Source organism: Anneissia japonica, unplaced genomic scaffold (assembly GCF_011630105.1).
Source record: "Anneissia japonica isolate Jap-2015-1 unplaced genomic scaffold, ASM1163010v1 scaffold65_len388318_cov190, whole genome shotgun sequence".
Classification (NCBI taxonomy): domain Eukaryota; kingdom Metazoa; phylum Echinodermata; class Crinoidea; order Comatulida; family Comatulidae; genus Anneissia; species Anneissia japonica.
In genome coordinates this window covers 62,179-80,667 of record NW_022729881.1, presented here as the reverse complement: position 1 = coordinate 80,667, position 18,489 = coordinate 62,179, and the positions used below count along the sequence as shown (strand labels likewise).

Here is an 18,489-nt window from a genome sequence, read left to right as displayed (position 1 = left end):
CGGCAACAAGTTAGCCATGTCAAACTAACATTTGACTGCCTAGCCTACGCAAATTCAATACATTATTTTATACAGTAATACGTACAGTACCTGTTATTTTGCTGTACTGCTTAGCAAATTTAATTATTACCAATAAAACTGATGCGACTTTTATATTGTTTTTGCGTGAATTTCTTTAGGTCTGATTATGTTTTTCCAAGCACACATTCTTCGTTGGGCAATGGTCGGCAGTCTAGTTGTAAACAGAACAGGCCACGCCCCCAAAAACTCTAGACTAGACATGTGCTTCGGCTGTGATGACGTCAGATCGCCCAAAGTTTTATAGTGCGTGACAGTAACAAGCTCGGTGTAATCAAAAATATTTTAATTAAACAAATTTATAAAACAAAACAAAAAACAAATAAGAAACCCTCATGGTATATTTTAGAGTCAAATCTAAATAAACCTAACAAATTATATTTTATTCTCTACAAATTTCCTCCGTAATTAAATTAGCAACATGTTTTGAAAAGAATGAATGAGGTGCATTTGAATTTTACACCGACGAATCTAACGAATTTGAATTAGACGTCTACTGAAAAGAGTAACCAGTAGAAACTTGCTTTGTTGAGTTCCCCCTTTATTGCAGGTTGATTCCAAATGGTTTTTAAGGATTAAAAGCAAGAATATACACTTATTAAAACATTGGAATGCGTAAATTTCACTTCATAATTAACCAAGAAAACGTCTACTGGTGTGTCGTGTTAATCAGCAGATAATCTCCATGGCAATGCGAGTATAGCTAAGCGTCTCGTTTTCACAGCGTCTGGTATGCTTGTCTTTAAACGATGTCTATTAAACTATCGTCTGGTTTTTCGAGTGAGTGTTACCGTCCTGAATTGGACAAATCGTCTGAGATTTGGAAGGTGGAACAAAAATCATAGCATAGTATATCTTCTACAATACAAATATTTCCCATTAGTTGATAATGAACTGCTACAATAATTTTATATAACATATCAATATTAGGCCTACATTTTCTTCAAGATTTCTAACAATAAAATGTTGCTTTGAAAAATCTTGGTTAAGCCTCAGCAGTTTTTATCTTTTTATCTAACACAGGGATTAATATCCCACTGTTATGAACTTTGACATTGTAGATTAGCTTTTTTCTATTGATTATAGTTGCTGTATATTCTATACTTCATCATTTGATCTTGAAAATGAAGGAGTCAAAATGTCGAACTTTTCTTTTTAGCGTTATTTTCATATTAAATATCTATACAAAACGTACTCTTATTAAAAAAACATGAAAGGTAGGTTTTGAATCATCCTAAAATGACTGGAAATTGTAAAATCGCGAAAAGTAGTGGTCACGAAATATTAAAAATTGTGAATTCGCAAAAATATAGGACCGCGAAAAACAAGGGCTATACATTATATACTGGTTGCAATGAATATCCAGACTGCAAATGCGAACTAAATCTTCAATTTTCTAAAATATGTGCAAAATAAAATGCACTGAATCCTTTAAGATTTAAATTAAAAAATGAATACTATTATCATTGGTATCATTCATAAAACTGTTTCATACATTTGTTAATGAAAATGCTATTAATGTAAATTAAACAAATAATAAATTACAGTATAAACACACACCTCAATAATGATTGCTTGTGGTGCATTTGGAGCTGGTTTACCAAAAGATGCTACTCCTCCAGTACCTATACAAAGGATGAAAAAATATAGACACAAGATGATCACATCAATTATGACTGCTTGTAGCAGTGGTGTACTTAGGAGACAGGGATGATATTCAGGTGTAGAAAAAAAATATGGACGAGGTGGCGTAGCCACCGGGGGGGAAGGGGGTAGCTGTAGGCCCTCGCGAAGTCACCTAGGCCTAGACTAGACATTGTCCCGGAGCTAGAGCCTCTTAGCACTGTGATGATGTCAGGCCTAGAATGGGCCTAGGCTCGCTAGGCCTCGGGGTTGAACAACAAATCTATTCTATTTCCTTCACGGTTCCTTCATCTTTCCGCTTCACAAATTTTAGTGAAGTCATGGTTTAATTAATTTATCAAATTAAGTAAATACAAAAGTAAGCATAAACAAGAGCAAGCTCGATAAACACACTATAGGTACGACCACCGGATGAATAAGATTGCCATTATATATAACACGCTTGTAGTACATGGCAGCAAAGAGTATATATATATATATACTCTTTGATGGCAGTAACATAAGAGAACCGACTGTTGGTTAATTAATATCACTATAGCGCCACCAACATGGTGAATTTTGCGTGTTTATTTTAAATAAAGCTTCAGAGAGGAAGATGAAAAACGAGTACACGACATTACGAACCGACCTCCACCACCAATACCACTATAGATAACAAGAAATACTTCCTATAAAAAAAATGCCGCAACATCTTCAACTTATGACTGGTAAATTAATGTATACTAGAGAATGAACAATATCATCTTCAATGCATTTCTTTTAATAATATGACACATAAACTTAAAAATAATAGCCTACAGGTAGAATTGGTTGTGACTGGTGTAACAATACAGGGCTTGAAATTAACTTTTTTTCTTGGTAGCGCTGCCAAAATTTTCTGGCACCCCCCAAAAAAATTTGGTAGCACAAGTAATTTTTTTAGTAGCACATATTTCTCCATCCTTTTCGCATCCCCTAAGATAATAAGCGCTGCGCAAGTTTTTATTCTTTATATTTCCTAACAACCCCCCACCCACCCACACCTACACTGTAGGTGGGTTATTATGCAAGAAAGAAGACATGAAAGAAAAAGAGAAGAGATTTTTAAAAATTGAAAAACAAAAAAACAAGAAAAATAATAAATAACAAATAACAAAAGGAAGGAAAGAAAAAAGAAGAAAGAAGTAAAATGATGGAAAGAAATGACAATTAAAAAACTTAAAGAATGGTAAGTATCAAAAATGAAATAAGAAAAATGATGAAACAATATTAAAAAGAAAATAGATATTAAAAGGATAGTAAAGAAAAAAGGTGCAAGGTAAAAAATTCAACCTAACTGGAAGGAAAGGGAAAGTATTTCCTGGAAAGTTTCAATTGTTGAAAATATTTCTAAGAAAATTACAAATTTCTGTTAATTTAACAGATATACACAATATAAAAAAGAAAAACATGAGCAGTAATATTGTGCTAATGTGCTAGCTAAACTGTCTAGTCAATGGACTGCCAAAATCTGCAGTTACTTTACGGAAAGTGGATTGATATATTGATTATAGAATCATTTATTATTATTACTGAAACATTAATTATATTTTCTGTACACTTTCTTTAAATTTTTCAGTATTTTTCTTCATTTGTGCAGGAAATTTCGAGAAAATAGGTCCGCAGAATCGCATTAAAACCGCAAATGCCTATACATTGGTTACAATAGCCACCGGCCGATTTTAATGCAACATTTGCACGGAAATTGGCAGACTTATTTTTAATATGCGTGGATGGAATTTTTTCTTTATGAGATAACTCTAAATCAATTTACACATAATAATTTCAACCTAAACATTTCGGGAGTGTTGAGATTCCAGCTCCCCACTTGTCAGAGGCCATAAATTTAGGCTTTGTTTTAAGCCTGAAAAATTGGCATCACACAGTCGGCCGGCGACACTTGTTATAATGTAGCCTAGAACTTAGGCCTGGGCCTGTACAACTTCAGCAAAGTATCTTATCATATATCATATATAACGATCTATAGTTTCATTTTCATGTTCAATGGTTGTTTATATTGACAATTATTTTTTTTAAAAACTGGTACGCCTTCCGACTTTCGAAACTTCAGTATATTAATCACCAGAGAACATCCCAACCAAACATTGCAAGTTGCCCCAAATGATGTAATATCCCAGCATTCTGATTTGTTTACAACTTGCAAATGGACTCAACATACCTTACTCGCCAGCCGGTGTAGTCGGGCGCACACGTGGTTTTGGATGTTACTCCGCGAAATATAGTTTCGTAATTGGAAGGCCTGCTACCAGTTAGTTTGATGTTGTTTTGTTGATTACGTTTTTTGTTGTTGTTTGTCAAAACAAGAAACATTCCTTGTAGAATTATATATTTTTTATATATCTTATAGATTAAATTAACCAATTAATTCAATTTTTGCACTTTATTAATTCCACGTTTAAAATATAATCTTTAAATATTCATTTATATACAATCCAATTTTTATATTATTTCAAAACATGATTAAACAATCAGTTTGCTTACTTTCTGCTCATACTTTGTTAAGAACGAAATAAATTGTTTGATAGAGGCCCATTACTAGTTGCCTACGAAATAACTCTGCTTACCGTCTACACATTCAGTGAGAATGATAGAGGCCCATTACTAGTTGCCTACGAAATAACTCTGCTTACCGTCTACACATTCAGTGAGAAACGTTCCCAATTCCAGGCTCCTCCTGGTAGACACAGACACCGAGGTTGCCAGACACAAAGTCATTTGACTCTTTGTACGCCGCCGATACGAACAAAAGTAGTTCAGAAGCCGACTGGCTCGTTCAGTAAATGAATGGTAGTAAAGGAGTTCCTTTCTACATTATTTCATTTAATTAGGTTTCAAAATTTGCTGTGAGACCTATTGTTTGTTTGTTTTTTCTTAAATTTCAATATGTTGCTCATTGAGATGCATGTTGTTAAACTATAGCTGCTCCGTGAAGTCTGGCTGAGGTTATCATTAAAGAGTATTTTATACCCTTTGTTATCATCAGCCATGTGATTGAAGAAGCGTAATCTTATTTCATAATGTATGAGGTTTAGGTAATTCGTTTGGTTTTCAATAAAAGATGTCTGCCTTAATACCGGTAGAACTTTGAATATAATCATCCAGATGATGCCTAATTGTATTTATTTACGATCTATTTAGAGTTAAATTTTGATTATTGCTTGATCTGGGCCGTTTACATCGTATGAGTCAATACTGTATACGATCGTTTGAAATTTCGGTACATAGTCTATTTTATGAACAAATACGTTAAGGAAACGTTCACAATTACGAGGAGGTACAGGTAAGAGTAGCACTCAATAAAATAGTACAAAATCGAGCAATCCGATGTTTTTATACCAGTCTCCTTCACTTTGACGGTGATCGCTTATTTACCAAGAATAAGATGAGCGCACATCGACACGGTTTTAGTGTACGACGTCACACTTTAACAGTCTAGGTCATGCTGATTGGTTGATACAGTACATGTAGAATGAATGATAACATGTTTTGTGTACTGCCTGACTGAAAATAATGGGCTGTACAAGTTGTAAATAATTGGGATTTGGAGGGAAACCACCTTCCTGCCGCTTACAAAATCTACTCGCGCTATCAAATGAGCTTGTCGCACTGAGCGCGACAAAGTTGAATTCCTTGTCGCATCTTAAAAAATCCCTTAATTTCAAGCCCTGCAATAGCTACAAAGTTATTTACATTGTGGCCACAGGATTAAAATAATTAAAAAAAACATACTAAACAGTACTCCACATTAGAAATGTAGAAAGTGTGATATATGATTTGATGTAGGCCTATCATATACTGTAGACTTTCGTTAGCTTGTGTACTTACCATTATTGTTAATAATAATAATTGTGATGTTTGTGGAGTGTTTGTTTACTCAAGTTAGAACGGTTAATAACGTACACAACTGACTACGGTATAACGTTTATTCGCATGCTTTATTTCCACACCCTAGCATCCTCATTTCCAACATCGGTATTCAACATAATAGAGGGCGGTGTCCAAGGATATGACAATACATCCCTCTCCCCCTTAAATGGAATTAAAGTCAGTCTATTTGGTAGACTTTGTATTGTACATTAGAGCAGTATTAAGATTATTTATTTTGGTTAGTTAGAAGACCTTAATTTGTAGCATAAGTAGCTTGCTTTGCGAAGTTGTTACTACGGTTTTTTTTTTGTTTATTATTATTTATTTATTTTAATTTATTTAATTTTTTTTTTTTATTTTTTTAACGTTTAAACTATTCTCAACATCATAATCAACAAAATTTGCAAAAGTTCCATTTCCCAAATCAGTTACACAACATAGTATTTTAGTCGGCTTGGAAGTCTGATGCTTCTCTTTGGTCATTGCCTATCTGGTGTTTGAGGTGCTGGGGCAAACTGAGGTACCGGGGTTGGTTCATCGTCATAGTCACTATCGAGCTGAAGCTGTTGATTGTAGCTTTTACTGTTCTTGAGCCGGTCAGCCTTTTTGAAACAAGATGAATTCCTGTTGATTGTTTGATTTCCATTGTATGCTGATATCATGGTGCCATTGACTTTGGTGACTGTGCAAGGTTGTGTATGATAAGGTCCTTATCCTTCTTGCATAGAACCACATCTCCTTCATGAAAAGTTTTGTTTTGGAAGCGTTTGTTTCTTTCTGCGTTCAGTTTCATCGTGGATTTTGCCTTTTTGTCATGTAGACGGAGAGTTTTGTCATTTGTGGAACTGCGTGGTATCTCTGGCAGCCGTGTGCGTATTTCTCTCCCAAACATCAGAGTAGCTGGTGGCATCCCAGTTAAACTATGTGGTGTGATGTGGTATGATGTTGATTTCATGACTACTATGACAGGAAACCTGATACAGTCATCGATTACTACCATCAAGTATTCTCCCATTGGCAATTCTGTAAAGTCAACGCTTCAAGCGTTGACTTTACAGAATTGCCAACGGGAGATACCTCTTGCCAGGCTCCTTGTGGGAGTTTAGAAATACTTAGTGGTGCAAAGGCGTACTTCTCGAGAGTTGATGCCTGACACAGAAGACATGAAGCTATGGTTTCTTCAACCATATGATCAAGGCCAGGGAACCAGGCTTTCATCCTCATGAGTTGTTTTGTCTTAATTACTCCCTGGTGGCCTTCATGTGCGATATCGACTGTTCGTTGTAATGATTTGGGAATTATGATGCGATGATCACGCAGCAGTATGTCGTTTTTGACGCTAACACTGATTTGGTCTCTGAGTTTGTAAAGAGAGTCAATGTCTTTTTTGGTAGTCCCTAATGCTTGCCTTTGATTGGTGTGCCACTTGTTGGTATTTCTGGCTGATATACATAGCTGTAGCATTTTGTCTTTTGCGGTTTCGTGTTCTATCTCTTCAACAGTGAGGGATCTTGGAATTGCATTTGATAGTGTGAGATTAACATACTCTTCTGCCATTTGTTCCTCTCTGCTGGATTCTTTCGTCGTTGGAAATGGGTGGCGGGATATATCATCTGCTGGGTTGACTTTTCCTGGTTGGTATTTTAAGGTGTAGTCGTATTGTAGCTCTCATGTTTATGCAGAGTCTGATTTCGTTCGGATTTTTAGGCTTTTTTACAACAGTGATGGGTTAAACCCATGGTGTTGGCTTATCAATGACCTTTTCAATGATATCCAAGTCTTGGAGGCGTTTTAAATCTGCTTCTACCTTATTTCTTACTTGGAACGGTATTCGTCTATGTGGTTGTGTTACTGGTTGTACATCTTTATCAACGTGAAGTTTGCACTTATAATCTGTAAGTTTGCCTAGCCCAGTAAAACGATCACTGTAGCTTTCGATGAGTTCTTCAACTGTATCATCTGCATCAACACTCAACACAACATGTATGTCAATTACGTGGAGTCTCTGGGCACTTGCGAAACACAACAGACTCCTTCACAAACCGCACAATACAGTGAATGGTTACATGAATTTTCCCAAGTGTATCAAGTTGTTTCTTAGCACCATATGCAAAGATCTTTGTGATAGTGTGCTGCAATTGCGGTTTTGTTGTCAATTTGTTGTAGTGTTCATCACTCATGACGTATCTATCATGACTTTCATTTTGTACTTATTGATTAGTATTTCAACATGTGGTTTTTTCTCTTGTGAGTCGAGGGTGCTAGCTTTGAGGACATATGCGTATTCTTCACTTGAATCACTATCGCTGGGTGCAGTGTCTATGAGTGCATTTGTGCGTTCTCAATTGCGTGCTTTTGTTCGACATTGCCTTGCAAAGTGGTTTTTCTTTTGGCAGTAGGTGCAGTCTACCAAACCCTAGGCATTCCTTGGGATGTGGATAATCTCCACCACAGTGATGACACACAGCTGGAGGTTGTTTGGTTTGTTTACGATCTACTGCCGGTATATTCTGAAGGGTTGGTTGGTATCTAGATGTTTGTTGTTTGTTGTATGTGGCACCTTTGTTTGATTTCCTGATCACAGCTCATGTATAATGTCAGTTTCCGATAACTGCGTTGAGCTGCTGCGGTGTCGTTGACACGAATTATGTCAATGGCCTTCTCTGGGGTGAGATTATTTGTACGCAAAAGACATTGTATCATACTTGAATCATCTACACCCATGACAATGCGGTCGCGGATGAGGCTAGGTCTTAGCTCGCCAAATTCACATGAGTCAGAAAGGTTGCGTAAGGTTGTTACATAGGCATCAATGCTTTCTCCTGTTTTGCGGGATCTACTATTAAATACATATCGTTCATAAGTGATGTTCCTCCTGCCTATGCAATGAGTTTCAAACTGTTGAATTACTTTGTCAATTTTTGTCTTATCTCCTGAATCTTCCCAAACAAAACTGTTATATACATCAAGGGCTGGCTGGCCAACAATAGAAAGGCGTGTAGCAACTCGTTGTGGATCGTTTTTTCATTGTCCCCTGTCGCCAGTTCACAGTTTTCAAAAGGCTGTTGAAACTTTCTCCAAGCTTCATGTAAGTTGCTGGACGACATGTCCAATGGGGGCAGTGAAGGGATTGTGAACGCCGCCGAGGTCACGTTGGAGAGGGTACCGTTGGAGAGAGCCATTTTATCGGATACGGTGGACATGTGTTCTTAAAGTAATTGAGCTAAAAACTTTAGCTGTAACATACTTACAGGTCAGTGGAGTTGATAGGTGGGTTCTATGGATATCACTTATGTCTTCGTCGCTAATGTGATGTTTGTGGAGTGTCTGTTTACTCAAGTTAGAACGGTTAATAACGTACACAACTGACTACGGTATAACGTTTACTCGCTTGCTTTATTTCCACACCCTAACATCCTCATTTCCAACATCGGTATTCAACATAATAGAGGGCAGAAGGCTACGACATTACAATAATAATGATAAGAATAATAATATTATATAATATTATTATTATACTACATATTATTATTATTATAATTATTATTATTTTTAATATTATTATTATTATTGATGATAATATTATCATTTTTTAATATTTTATACTATTTATTTGTATTCAATATTTTAAAAATATTTTATTGTTTTGATTATTCTGCTGGCGGGGTTATAGATAAATTCTATCAAACCCACCCTGCTAAGCCTACTGCTCTCAGTTTCTGTGTGGCTATTTTTATTTTGATTGTCAATAATGGATGCATACGACGAACAGCATTTGTAAGCTATCTTTCTTCAGCATGCAGCATTGTACCTATCGATACAATGCGACTAAGCCTAGGCTTCCCCCTATTACTTGGCTATTAGTAGCTACCCAGAAAAACCTACCCTAGGTTGTGTCGTCAGTTTCTGTGGTTATTTTTCTTGGATTGTCAATGTATACGTACGTATGACGATAGCACCAAATAAACTGTTGTGTGCAATAATTTAATTACAATTCTCCCTGACTATTATAAGATACACTGTAGGCGTTCGATAGCCAAGGCTTTTTGACCAGAATTCTCATTATTTTCAATTTTCATATTCATGCATATGCATGATCAAATTAACTTGAGTTGCGCATGCTTAACTGTTGCATAAAATAGTTTGATTTTTCCCATTTATATCTTCATACCCTCTTCGCAGATGCTGTTTCTTTCCTGAGACATGTTTTTGGTAACATGTCAACAATGTCACTTACTAAGTGCACATTATCTCAAGTTGTCTAGCTTTTTTAAGTGCATGCTCACTGTGCTTTTATACATATTTCACAGATGTTCTTTGATAACTGCACTTGCACATTCATTAGTTCGGAATTCCCATTCCACCATAGTAAAAGCTATCGCTACCTACAGTTTCTTAATGACTATTTTGTCTTGATCATAGCAGCCTAAAGGTGCGGCACAAAAATGTGGTGGCTCTAGAAATTAGTCAAAAGGGGCTAAACAGAGGTCCAAATGGGCTGTCTAAAAACTCAGTGTATTCCAACCTCATCATGGTGTCAGATGACAAGGTCTATGATTGTAGGACAAGTGAAATTTCTGGCAGACCCGATTGTCCACTACATACAAAGGATAAAATCATTACCAGTGTGAATTTTGTGGGGAATGATTACACACTTCTATGATGACTGCTTTTCATATTACTTTCTCATCATATTCCTTTTTTTTCACTTTCCTCTATTCATCTTCCAATTGCTCTCATTTCTTCTTTTTTTTCCCTTTCTTTTCTCCCTTTTTTTTCTTTTCTCTTTTTCTTTTCTTTACTTTTCTTTCTAATCCATTTCATTTTTTCCTTTCAATTTGTTTTCTGCTGAGCATTCTCAAAATGTAAATTGCTGTTTTTTGGTCCGCACAAGGTGCTGACCCCAGAGCCTCACTGCGTTCTTGTTCTTGTTACCAACATTATAAAAGCATCCAGCGTCGCCGGCTTTTAACGGAAGTGCAGGAAATTTTGTACACATAAACTAAAGGTGCATCGTCTTTTTAATAAATTGGACCCAGGGTTCCAGCTACACCCACAAAACAAAACAGGAATTTCAGCAAGGACTGTACATTAATGTCGCATGGATGGCACATTCGGTTAAGGATGAGTTCTAAAGAACTTAAAGTTGTGAGTTAGAATCGCGTCTTGGTACTCAATATTTTTTTTCCTCATTTAAAGAAATTCTTTTATTTCAATTTTAAGATATTTTAATTTTGTACGAATGAACACTCTAAATACTAATTTTTTTTGTACAAATAAATATCCTAAATATTTAAAAATTTCTATCTTATTAGCTCTTCCAAAAAACCCAATATAATAACTTGCGCCTGTACAGTATAAGCGTGGAGGAATGCACGGACCAGTGAGCAGTCGCTCTTGTTAATTATTGGAACTCAAGAACTGATCTACTCACCAACATTAGGAGACCTTACAACACAGTCTGTAGGAGCCTGATCCAAACTTTTGAAGCCATACTGGAAAAAAAAAATTACTATATTATAAAACTATACAAGTAGGCAAAAACTGTAGGACATATACACAGGTCTCTGCCCTCTAGACAAAAACTGCTCCAACTAAAGAACCTCCAATTAAAGACCATTTTCTGTTGTCCCATATTATTAAATGTCTTTTATCTTTATTATTAGAGACCAAAGCTGCTGAAAGTCATGGAAATCCCGGTCCCAAAAGTGGTGCTTATTTGGAAGAAGACATGTAATTTAAATTCATGGGACATTATATACAACTGGTAAAATGTATTTCAACATTGTTATTATTTTAACATACACACTAAAATCTAGCTGTACAAAAAATAGTGATAACAATAATTGTCACAAATAAATGTATTAAAAAAAATTAAACATAAAACAATGACATACATAATACAATTTATAATCAAACAAAAAATATAATACTGTCTATATCACATTCGGATAAAAAATACCTACCCCTGGTTGATACTTAAATTTGGTTTGAATGAAATTAAACTTCATTTCTGCATTCTGAAAAAATTGAATTGAATGTACAGTAGTACAAAATACATTTTAAATAAATGTATTAAACAGCTGATTAATCTGCTGATACAGTAAACATAATAAAACTTAAAGAATGTGTTGCCATTGTTTGGCTGATATTTTTTCAACTTGTGCAGGCACTCCATAGAGTGAATACCTCTTCCCTGTACCATGAATACGGAACAATATGTAGGCCATGTATGATGGGCCATTCCATAATTTTCTTTTATGCTGAGGGTAAGAAAAGGATTTCTGTGACATTCACCTTTTCTTCCCAAAATATAATCATCACTTCCTTTGAACATTTATTTATTTATTTACTATTTATTTATTTATTCAAAGCCCAACAGTGTGTCAAACACCAAAAACAGGGTTGCCATAAAAATACAATATGATATTAAAAATATATGCCTAAAGATTAAATAAATATATAAAACAGCATAAAAATTCATTTTTACATATTAAATATTAAGAATTAAAATAAAGGTAGAAAAATTAAAAATATCGATATTAGGTAATATTTGAACTAAATTATTGTACGAAAGATTAAAAAGCAGGTAATAACTTCAACCATCACTCCTATGACATAGGTTTGAATGATAGTTCATAAATACCTGGGGGGGGGGGGGAAAGCACTCACGTTAAATGATAGTACTTTTTTGCATTGTCACGATATAATCTCTAGACCCCACACGTTGCTTTATACTTTAATTTATGGTACACCAGGACGTTAAGGGTAAGGGGATGCGACCTCAACAACAGGACGCTGAGAGAGATGGCACTTGATCATCTAGGGATAGCAATTAAGCCTAAGCTTACTTGGTGGGTACTTCTTTCATTACTTTTTTTAGGCCTCGTAGAATCTATGTATGAGGGATATAAAACAACTATTGACTGCTCTAGATTCGGGGAACAGTGGAATCTATAGCTTCTGGGTGATCCACTAAACTTTATGATGATCCATTCATTAGATTTTGCATAATCTTTCTGACAGACAGACAGCAGTGAAATACATAACCTCAATGAAAGAGGCAACAAGAAGAAACCAAGGTCAAGACAATAATCTATATCTTTCTCTCTCAATTAAGGAATCTTTCGACAAGAGTATAGGTTATGGCAGATACAAGCACTTTATAACCATTCACTATTTCTATAAAAATGTTATGAAAGTAACTATGGTAAGGAGATACACCTCCACTAGTGTTGATTGAAGATGATAAATATTTGAGAAAAACGTATGTCCCCAACGGAATTCGAACCCAAGAGCATGAAAGTAACATTAAAGTTAGTTAAACTAAAACACTATAAATGTTATATCTAGTATAAATAGTTACATGTTTGTTTAGAAATAAGAAAACTGGAGTAAAACAATAATTACAGTAAATATATGAATAAACTTACTTTTAGTACAACAGCTGCATAAAAAACAGAGTTTCTCATGTTGCCAGGAATTAGATATGCCAATCCTAAATCCACACCTGTAAAATGTCATTGATGATAAAGTGTAATCAGCTAATAGGCAAATACAAAAAGATAGGGAGGCTAAAAAATGTACAGTAAAATACAGCAATATATTGCAATATATTACCTTTATTATCATTATTGTTATTATTATTAATAATTCCATACTTCTACAGCGCATTCCTCAAAAAAGCCTCAATGCACTTTACAAAAAGAAAAGATAACAAGCAGTAAATAATTTAGACAAACTATGGTACTTCAACTAAAACAGTTCCGAAAAAGCATTTGCATTATCGGTATTAGTATCCAGAACAGGACTCCACACACCGATGTCGAAAACAACGTCGCTGTTACACACTGGCACTCTGTTAGGCAGTATGCTGAGCTAAGGTAGCTTCCACCTCAGAATAAGCCCTCGGCTCTACTACCGTGCACTGCAAACGACGATGTTGTATCGAGTAAGGAACAGGTGGGCCCAGCTCTGGACACCTCACAAACAATAGCACATGCATCATTAATAGAAAGAAAAAAAAACACCACCCCAGATGAAATAAGGGAAATCATATCATGCATATTCAGTGTTGTTAAACAGAAAAGTTTTTGTGTAAGGTTTTGAAAGACTCGATAGAAACAGCCGATTTGATGTACTGAGGAAGACCATGCCATAGTTTTGGGGTGGCATTTACAAATGAACGAGAGCCATATCTTTTCCTCATTTTTGGAAACTCGAGATTGAGTTAAAAAGAAAATGGAAGTTTCTGTGTCGATACATACGTGGGGATGAGCTCTGAAATATACGATGAAGAAAGACTGTGAATAGGCTTGTATGTAAGAAGTAGGATCTTGAAAGCAATTCACTGATTAATGGTTAGCCAGTGCAAGTTTTGAAGAACCAGGGTAATGTGGCAATATGACTTAGAGCAAGTCTAGCAGCAGTATTTTGAACACACTGCAGTTTTGAATATGTGAGTTTTTGGGAAGTTTGTAGAGTAGACTATTACAGTAATCCAGCTTTGAGGTTACAAATGCATGAACCAATGTTGCAGCGGACCTATCGTGCAGAAACCTACGGATGCTGCCAATTTTTCTAATGCCCAACATTGCTGAAGAGCATACAGATTTCACTTGGGTATTCGTAGAAAGTGACGAATCGAACCTAACACACAAGTTTCGAACTTCAGCAGACACATTCGTCACCGAATTGCCAATATGTACACTGGTTATACGATTCATCTTGGAAAAATGAGAGGAAGTGTATGAGCTCTGATTTGCAATACTTCTTTTCGTTGGTCCAGCGAACAAAGAATGTCATTGTAAACTCTTAGTAAGGCACTTTCAGTGTTCGAATTTTTACAGTAGGCTGACTGGACTTCAGCAAGTAGATCATTATCATCAAGAATATTCCTGAAGTTGCAACAGGACAACTCTCTCAAGAAGGTTTGAGATGTAAGGAACACTTGAGACAGAATGGTAACTGGAAAATTTTCTTGATCTAAACTTGCTTTTTTGATTAATGGTTTTATATGAGCAGCCTTTAAAGTATCAGAAAATATACCACTTGATAGAGATGTATTTAGTAAGTGAGTAAGAAATGGAAGCAATTCATCCAAACATTTGTTGACTGACTGTGGGAATTGTTTCGGTTTTTAACGATTCATTGATCTGCTTGATTTTAGCAAGTAGGTGGCGAATTCATTTGCAAGTGATGTAAAATTACCAGATGAGATTAATGGAAGAATTTGCTTAGGTCTGAACACTGACAATTTATCAATATTTCTAAACAAATTATGCTGGTTGCAGTTGATAATTTGAGATCTATGGAAATTTGTTTTGGCATGGTCAAGCATTTGGTGGTACTCTTGGCATTTAGAGAGATAGATATTTCTATGAACAATTAACTTAGATTTAACCCATCTACGCTAAAATTTCCTTCTTTTTTTTTCTTGTTTAGCATGGTGGAGCTCGTCAGTGAACCACGGAGTATGAGGACGAGGTGTTATCGTTCGCTCTTCAATGGGAGCATGATTATCAAGGATGTTACTAAGGACTGCACTGTAACGAATAGTAAGATCATTTATACGGTTGGATGATAAATCCCTCAAAGCGGATGAGCAAATATCATCACAGAAAGCATCTATGTCTATACTACGAATCTTCCGTTGCTCAACAGTGATAGGAAGCGCTTTTGGACGTTGGAACCTGAGTTTCCACTTTACTGATGCATGGTTGGATGGGAGACCGTGCAGGACAGATGTATCAAAAACTAAATTACTTGATTTGCGTGTGTTGTATTCCCTACACAATGTTCACGCATCAATAACACACAACCATTCACATTGCTCTTTCATGCTCGAAGAGAGCGTTTATTCTCCTCGTACTTCTAATCAACATTCCATAGCCATAGATGGCGCTATACAATATACCACATATTCCTCTTTCTTTTAAAACAAACAACTTAAAAATTAACTATAAACTCTGTTTCAAACACTCAAAAAACTACTCTTAATCTTCTACCGTAACCATCTAATTAGACGTCTTCTGATTCTACTTCTTCTTAATGGAAAACTCCCCTACATTCACTTCCTTATCTTTATCCAACTCAACATCCACAAGACAATCCTCTGTAACTGTCTGTGGAGAAGTGCATTTACTCAGCTTACTAATATTCCACTTCCTTCCGTCAGAAATTTGAAAAGTGTGGTCACTCAACATTTTAACGATTTGAAAATCGGTGGTGAATAAGTACTAAACCCTTTTGGTACAAACCCCTGATGTCTAATCCGTACCCAATCTCCAATAATTTGGTAGTCTTAGAATTTCTTTTTCGATCAGTATATGACTTGTATTTCCTCTGTTTAACTGATATCCTTTCTCTAACATCCTTAATATTTACACTTGGCAATTTACTTCCGGCAATATTTAACTTTGTTCGCATATGTCGACCATGAAGGAGAACGGAGGAGGAAACCCCTGTGGTGGAATGTGCCGTGGCCCTATATATTCCGAGAAATTAACTCACTGTTTCTCTCCATGGTTTACCAGTATGTATGGAATGTTGGACAATATTTTTTTTAAACTGCATTAAAACGTTCTACGGCCCCATTTGCCTGTGGGTAATACACAGAAGAAAAACAGTGCTTAATTCCCCTGTCACTCAAGAAAGTTTGAAAATCTCGAGACGTGAATTGAACACCATTATCAGTGACAATTTCTTTTGGGAACCCTTCCCGACTGAAAATATGCTTCAGAAAGGAAATTATCTTATTGGTTTTCACCGTTGGGATGAATCCAACCTCCGACCATTTACTATAATAATCCACAAGCATTATTGCAAATCGACAATCATGTGGCCCCCATTCAAACGGCCTACTACAGTATATCCACAGCAAGCTTTTCCCAAGTGTGATCCGGATACGGCACCGGTTTTAATGGGGCATATGCATGTTTAATGGATTTATCATTATGTTGACAAATAGTACACTCCTTTATTAGTTTCTCAACTTGCACATCCATTAAGGGCCACCAGAATAATTCCCTTAATCTTTGTTTTGTCCTAATTATGCCCTGGTGGAATTATTATTATTATTATTATTGTATACTTATATAGCGCATATCAAACTTCTCTATGCGCTGAACATTATTACCCCGGATCACTGGATCAAGCACATATGGAACACACACTCAGGACCCATAGGGGAATTCCATAATGTTGCAGCTGTATTTAGCGCAGGCTGTGTTTGAACCTACCAGGTACCCACTTTTACTCCTGGGTGGAGAGAGACAACCGTAGATAAAGTGCCTTGCCCAAGGACACAAGCGACTTGCACAGCGAGAGTTTTGAACCCCCGACCTCGAGGTTGGGAGTCCAAACCACAACCGATGCGCCAACCACTTCTACACATGTCCTAGGGTCAGTACCTGCTCAGTCAGGCGGTTTGGGACAACCAATTTATCACCTTTCATTATAACATCACCTGAGATACTCAACTCATCTTTACAGCAATAGAATGGTTTTGCATTCTCATTGAGCTGTTTAAATCTTTGGCCACCCATTCTGTATGTATCTTTTTAAGATAACAAAATTTTCATCCTGTTTACATGCTTCATTAAAGACATGTAAGGGAATACTCTTGGACACAGTATCCACCAAAACTTGGCATACGACATCATAGTCATCTTCCAACACTACATTTTCTACGTCAGTGGACAATCTTGATATTACATCCGCTATCACATTGTCACCTCCCTTAGTATATTCCACATCATAATTGTATCTCATTAATCTACAATTCCACCGAGCAATCCTCATTGACTGTCGGTCTGTACCCTTAGTTAACAAAGTAACCAGTGCTTTATGATCAGTACAGAGTTTAAACTTACGTCCCCACAAATAGACATGCCACTTCTCGCAAGCCCATACACATGCAAGCGCCTCTTTCTCACCATTTTACCAATGAAACAGCTTCTAGAAGGGAGTCAAACTCTTGGAAAAACATTTGTGAGGTAAGCCTGTTCTTTTTAGATGGCGGTGGTCTGAAAATATTGAGAATTCTTACGCTTGAGATGTGAAAATAGCATCAAGACATTCAAATGAAATGAATGTGTATGATTTCTTATGGACTTTAAAGCCTTTCCGGGAGAGAAAACCTACACCACCTCTAGTTGAGGTGTAGGTTTATGGCGAAATTCAGTATTTTGGATGTTACTTAATGCTCGTCCATCCAGAGGCGTAGAAAAATATTTTTCATTGGGGGGGATGATTGGCGTGTTAGCCAGTGTCGTAACAGGCGCGGGGTGGGGGCTGTCTATTATACACATCTCGATGTGTATAAGAGACAGGAAAATATGCTTCAGAAAGGAAATTATCTTATTGGTTTTCACCGTTGGGATGAATCCAACCTCCGACCATTTACTATAATAATCCACAAGCATTATTGCAAATCGACAATCATGTGGCCCCCATTCAAACGGCCTACTACAGTATATCCACAGCAAGCTTTTCCCAAGTGTGATCCGGATACGGCACCGGTTTTAATGGGGCATATGCATGTTTAATGGATTTATCATTATGTTGACAAATAGTACACTCCTTTATTAGTTTCTCAACTTGCACATCCATTAAGGGCCACCAGAATAATTCCCTTAATCTTTGTTTTGTCCTAATTATGCCCTGGTGGAATTATTATTATTATTATTATTGTATACTTATATAGCGCATATCAAACTTCTCTATGCGCTGAACATTATTACCCCGGATCACTGGATCAAGCACATATGGAACACACACTCAGGCCCCATAGGGGAATTCCATAATGTTGCAGCTGTATTCAGCGCAGGCTGTGTTTGAACCTACCAGGTACCCACTTTT

At 36.2% G+C, this 18,489-nt stretch overlaps 1 protein-coding gene across 1 annotated transcript in view; it reads right to left on the bottom strand.

The window, feature by feature from the left end:
* LOC117114743 (ATP-dependent RNA helicase DDX1-like) overlaps window positions 1-18,489 on the bottom strand; it is a 105,687-nt gene that overhangs the window by 31,620 nt on the left and 55,578 nt on the right. Inside the window, exons 8-11 of the mRNA XM_033258434.1 lie at window positions 13,062-13,138; window positions 11,595-11,648; window positions 11,063-11,123; window positions 1,639-1,703 (exon numbers count right to left, since the gene is read on the bottom strand). Coding sequence (XP_033114325.1) covers window positions 1,639-1,703; window positions 11,063-11,123; window positions 11,595-11,648; window positions 13,062-13,138 — 257 coding nt within the window. The remainder of the gene's footprint in view (window positions 1-1,638; window positions 1,704-11,062; window positions 11,124-11,594; window positions 11,649-13,061; window positions 13,139-18,489) is intronic.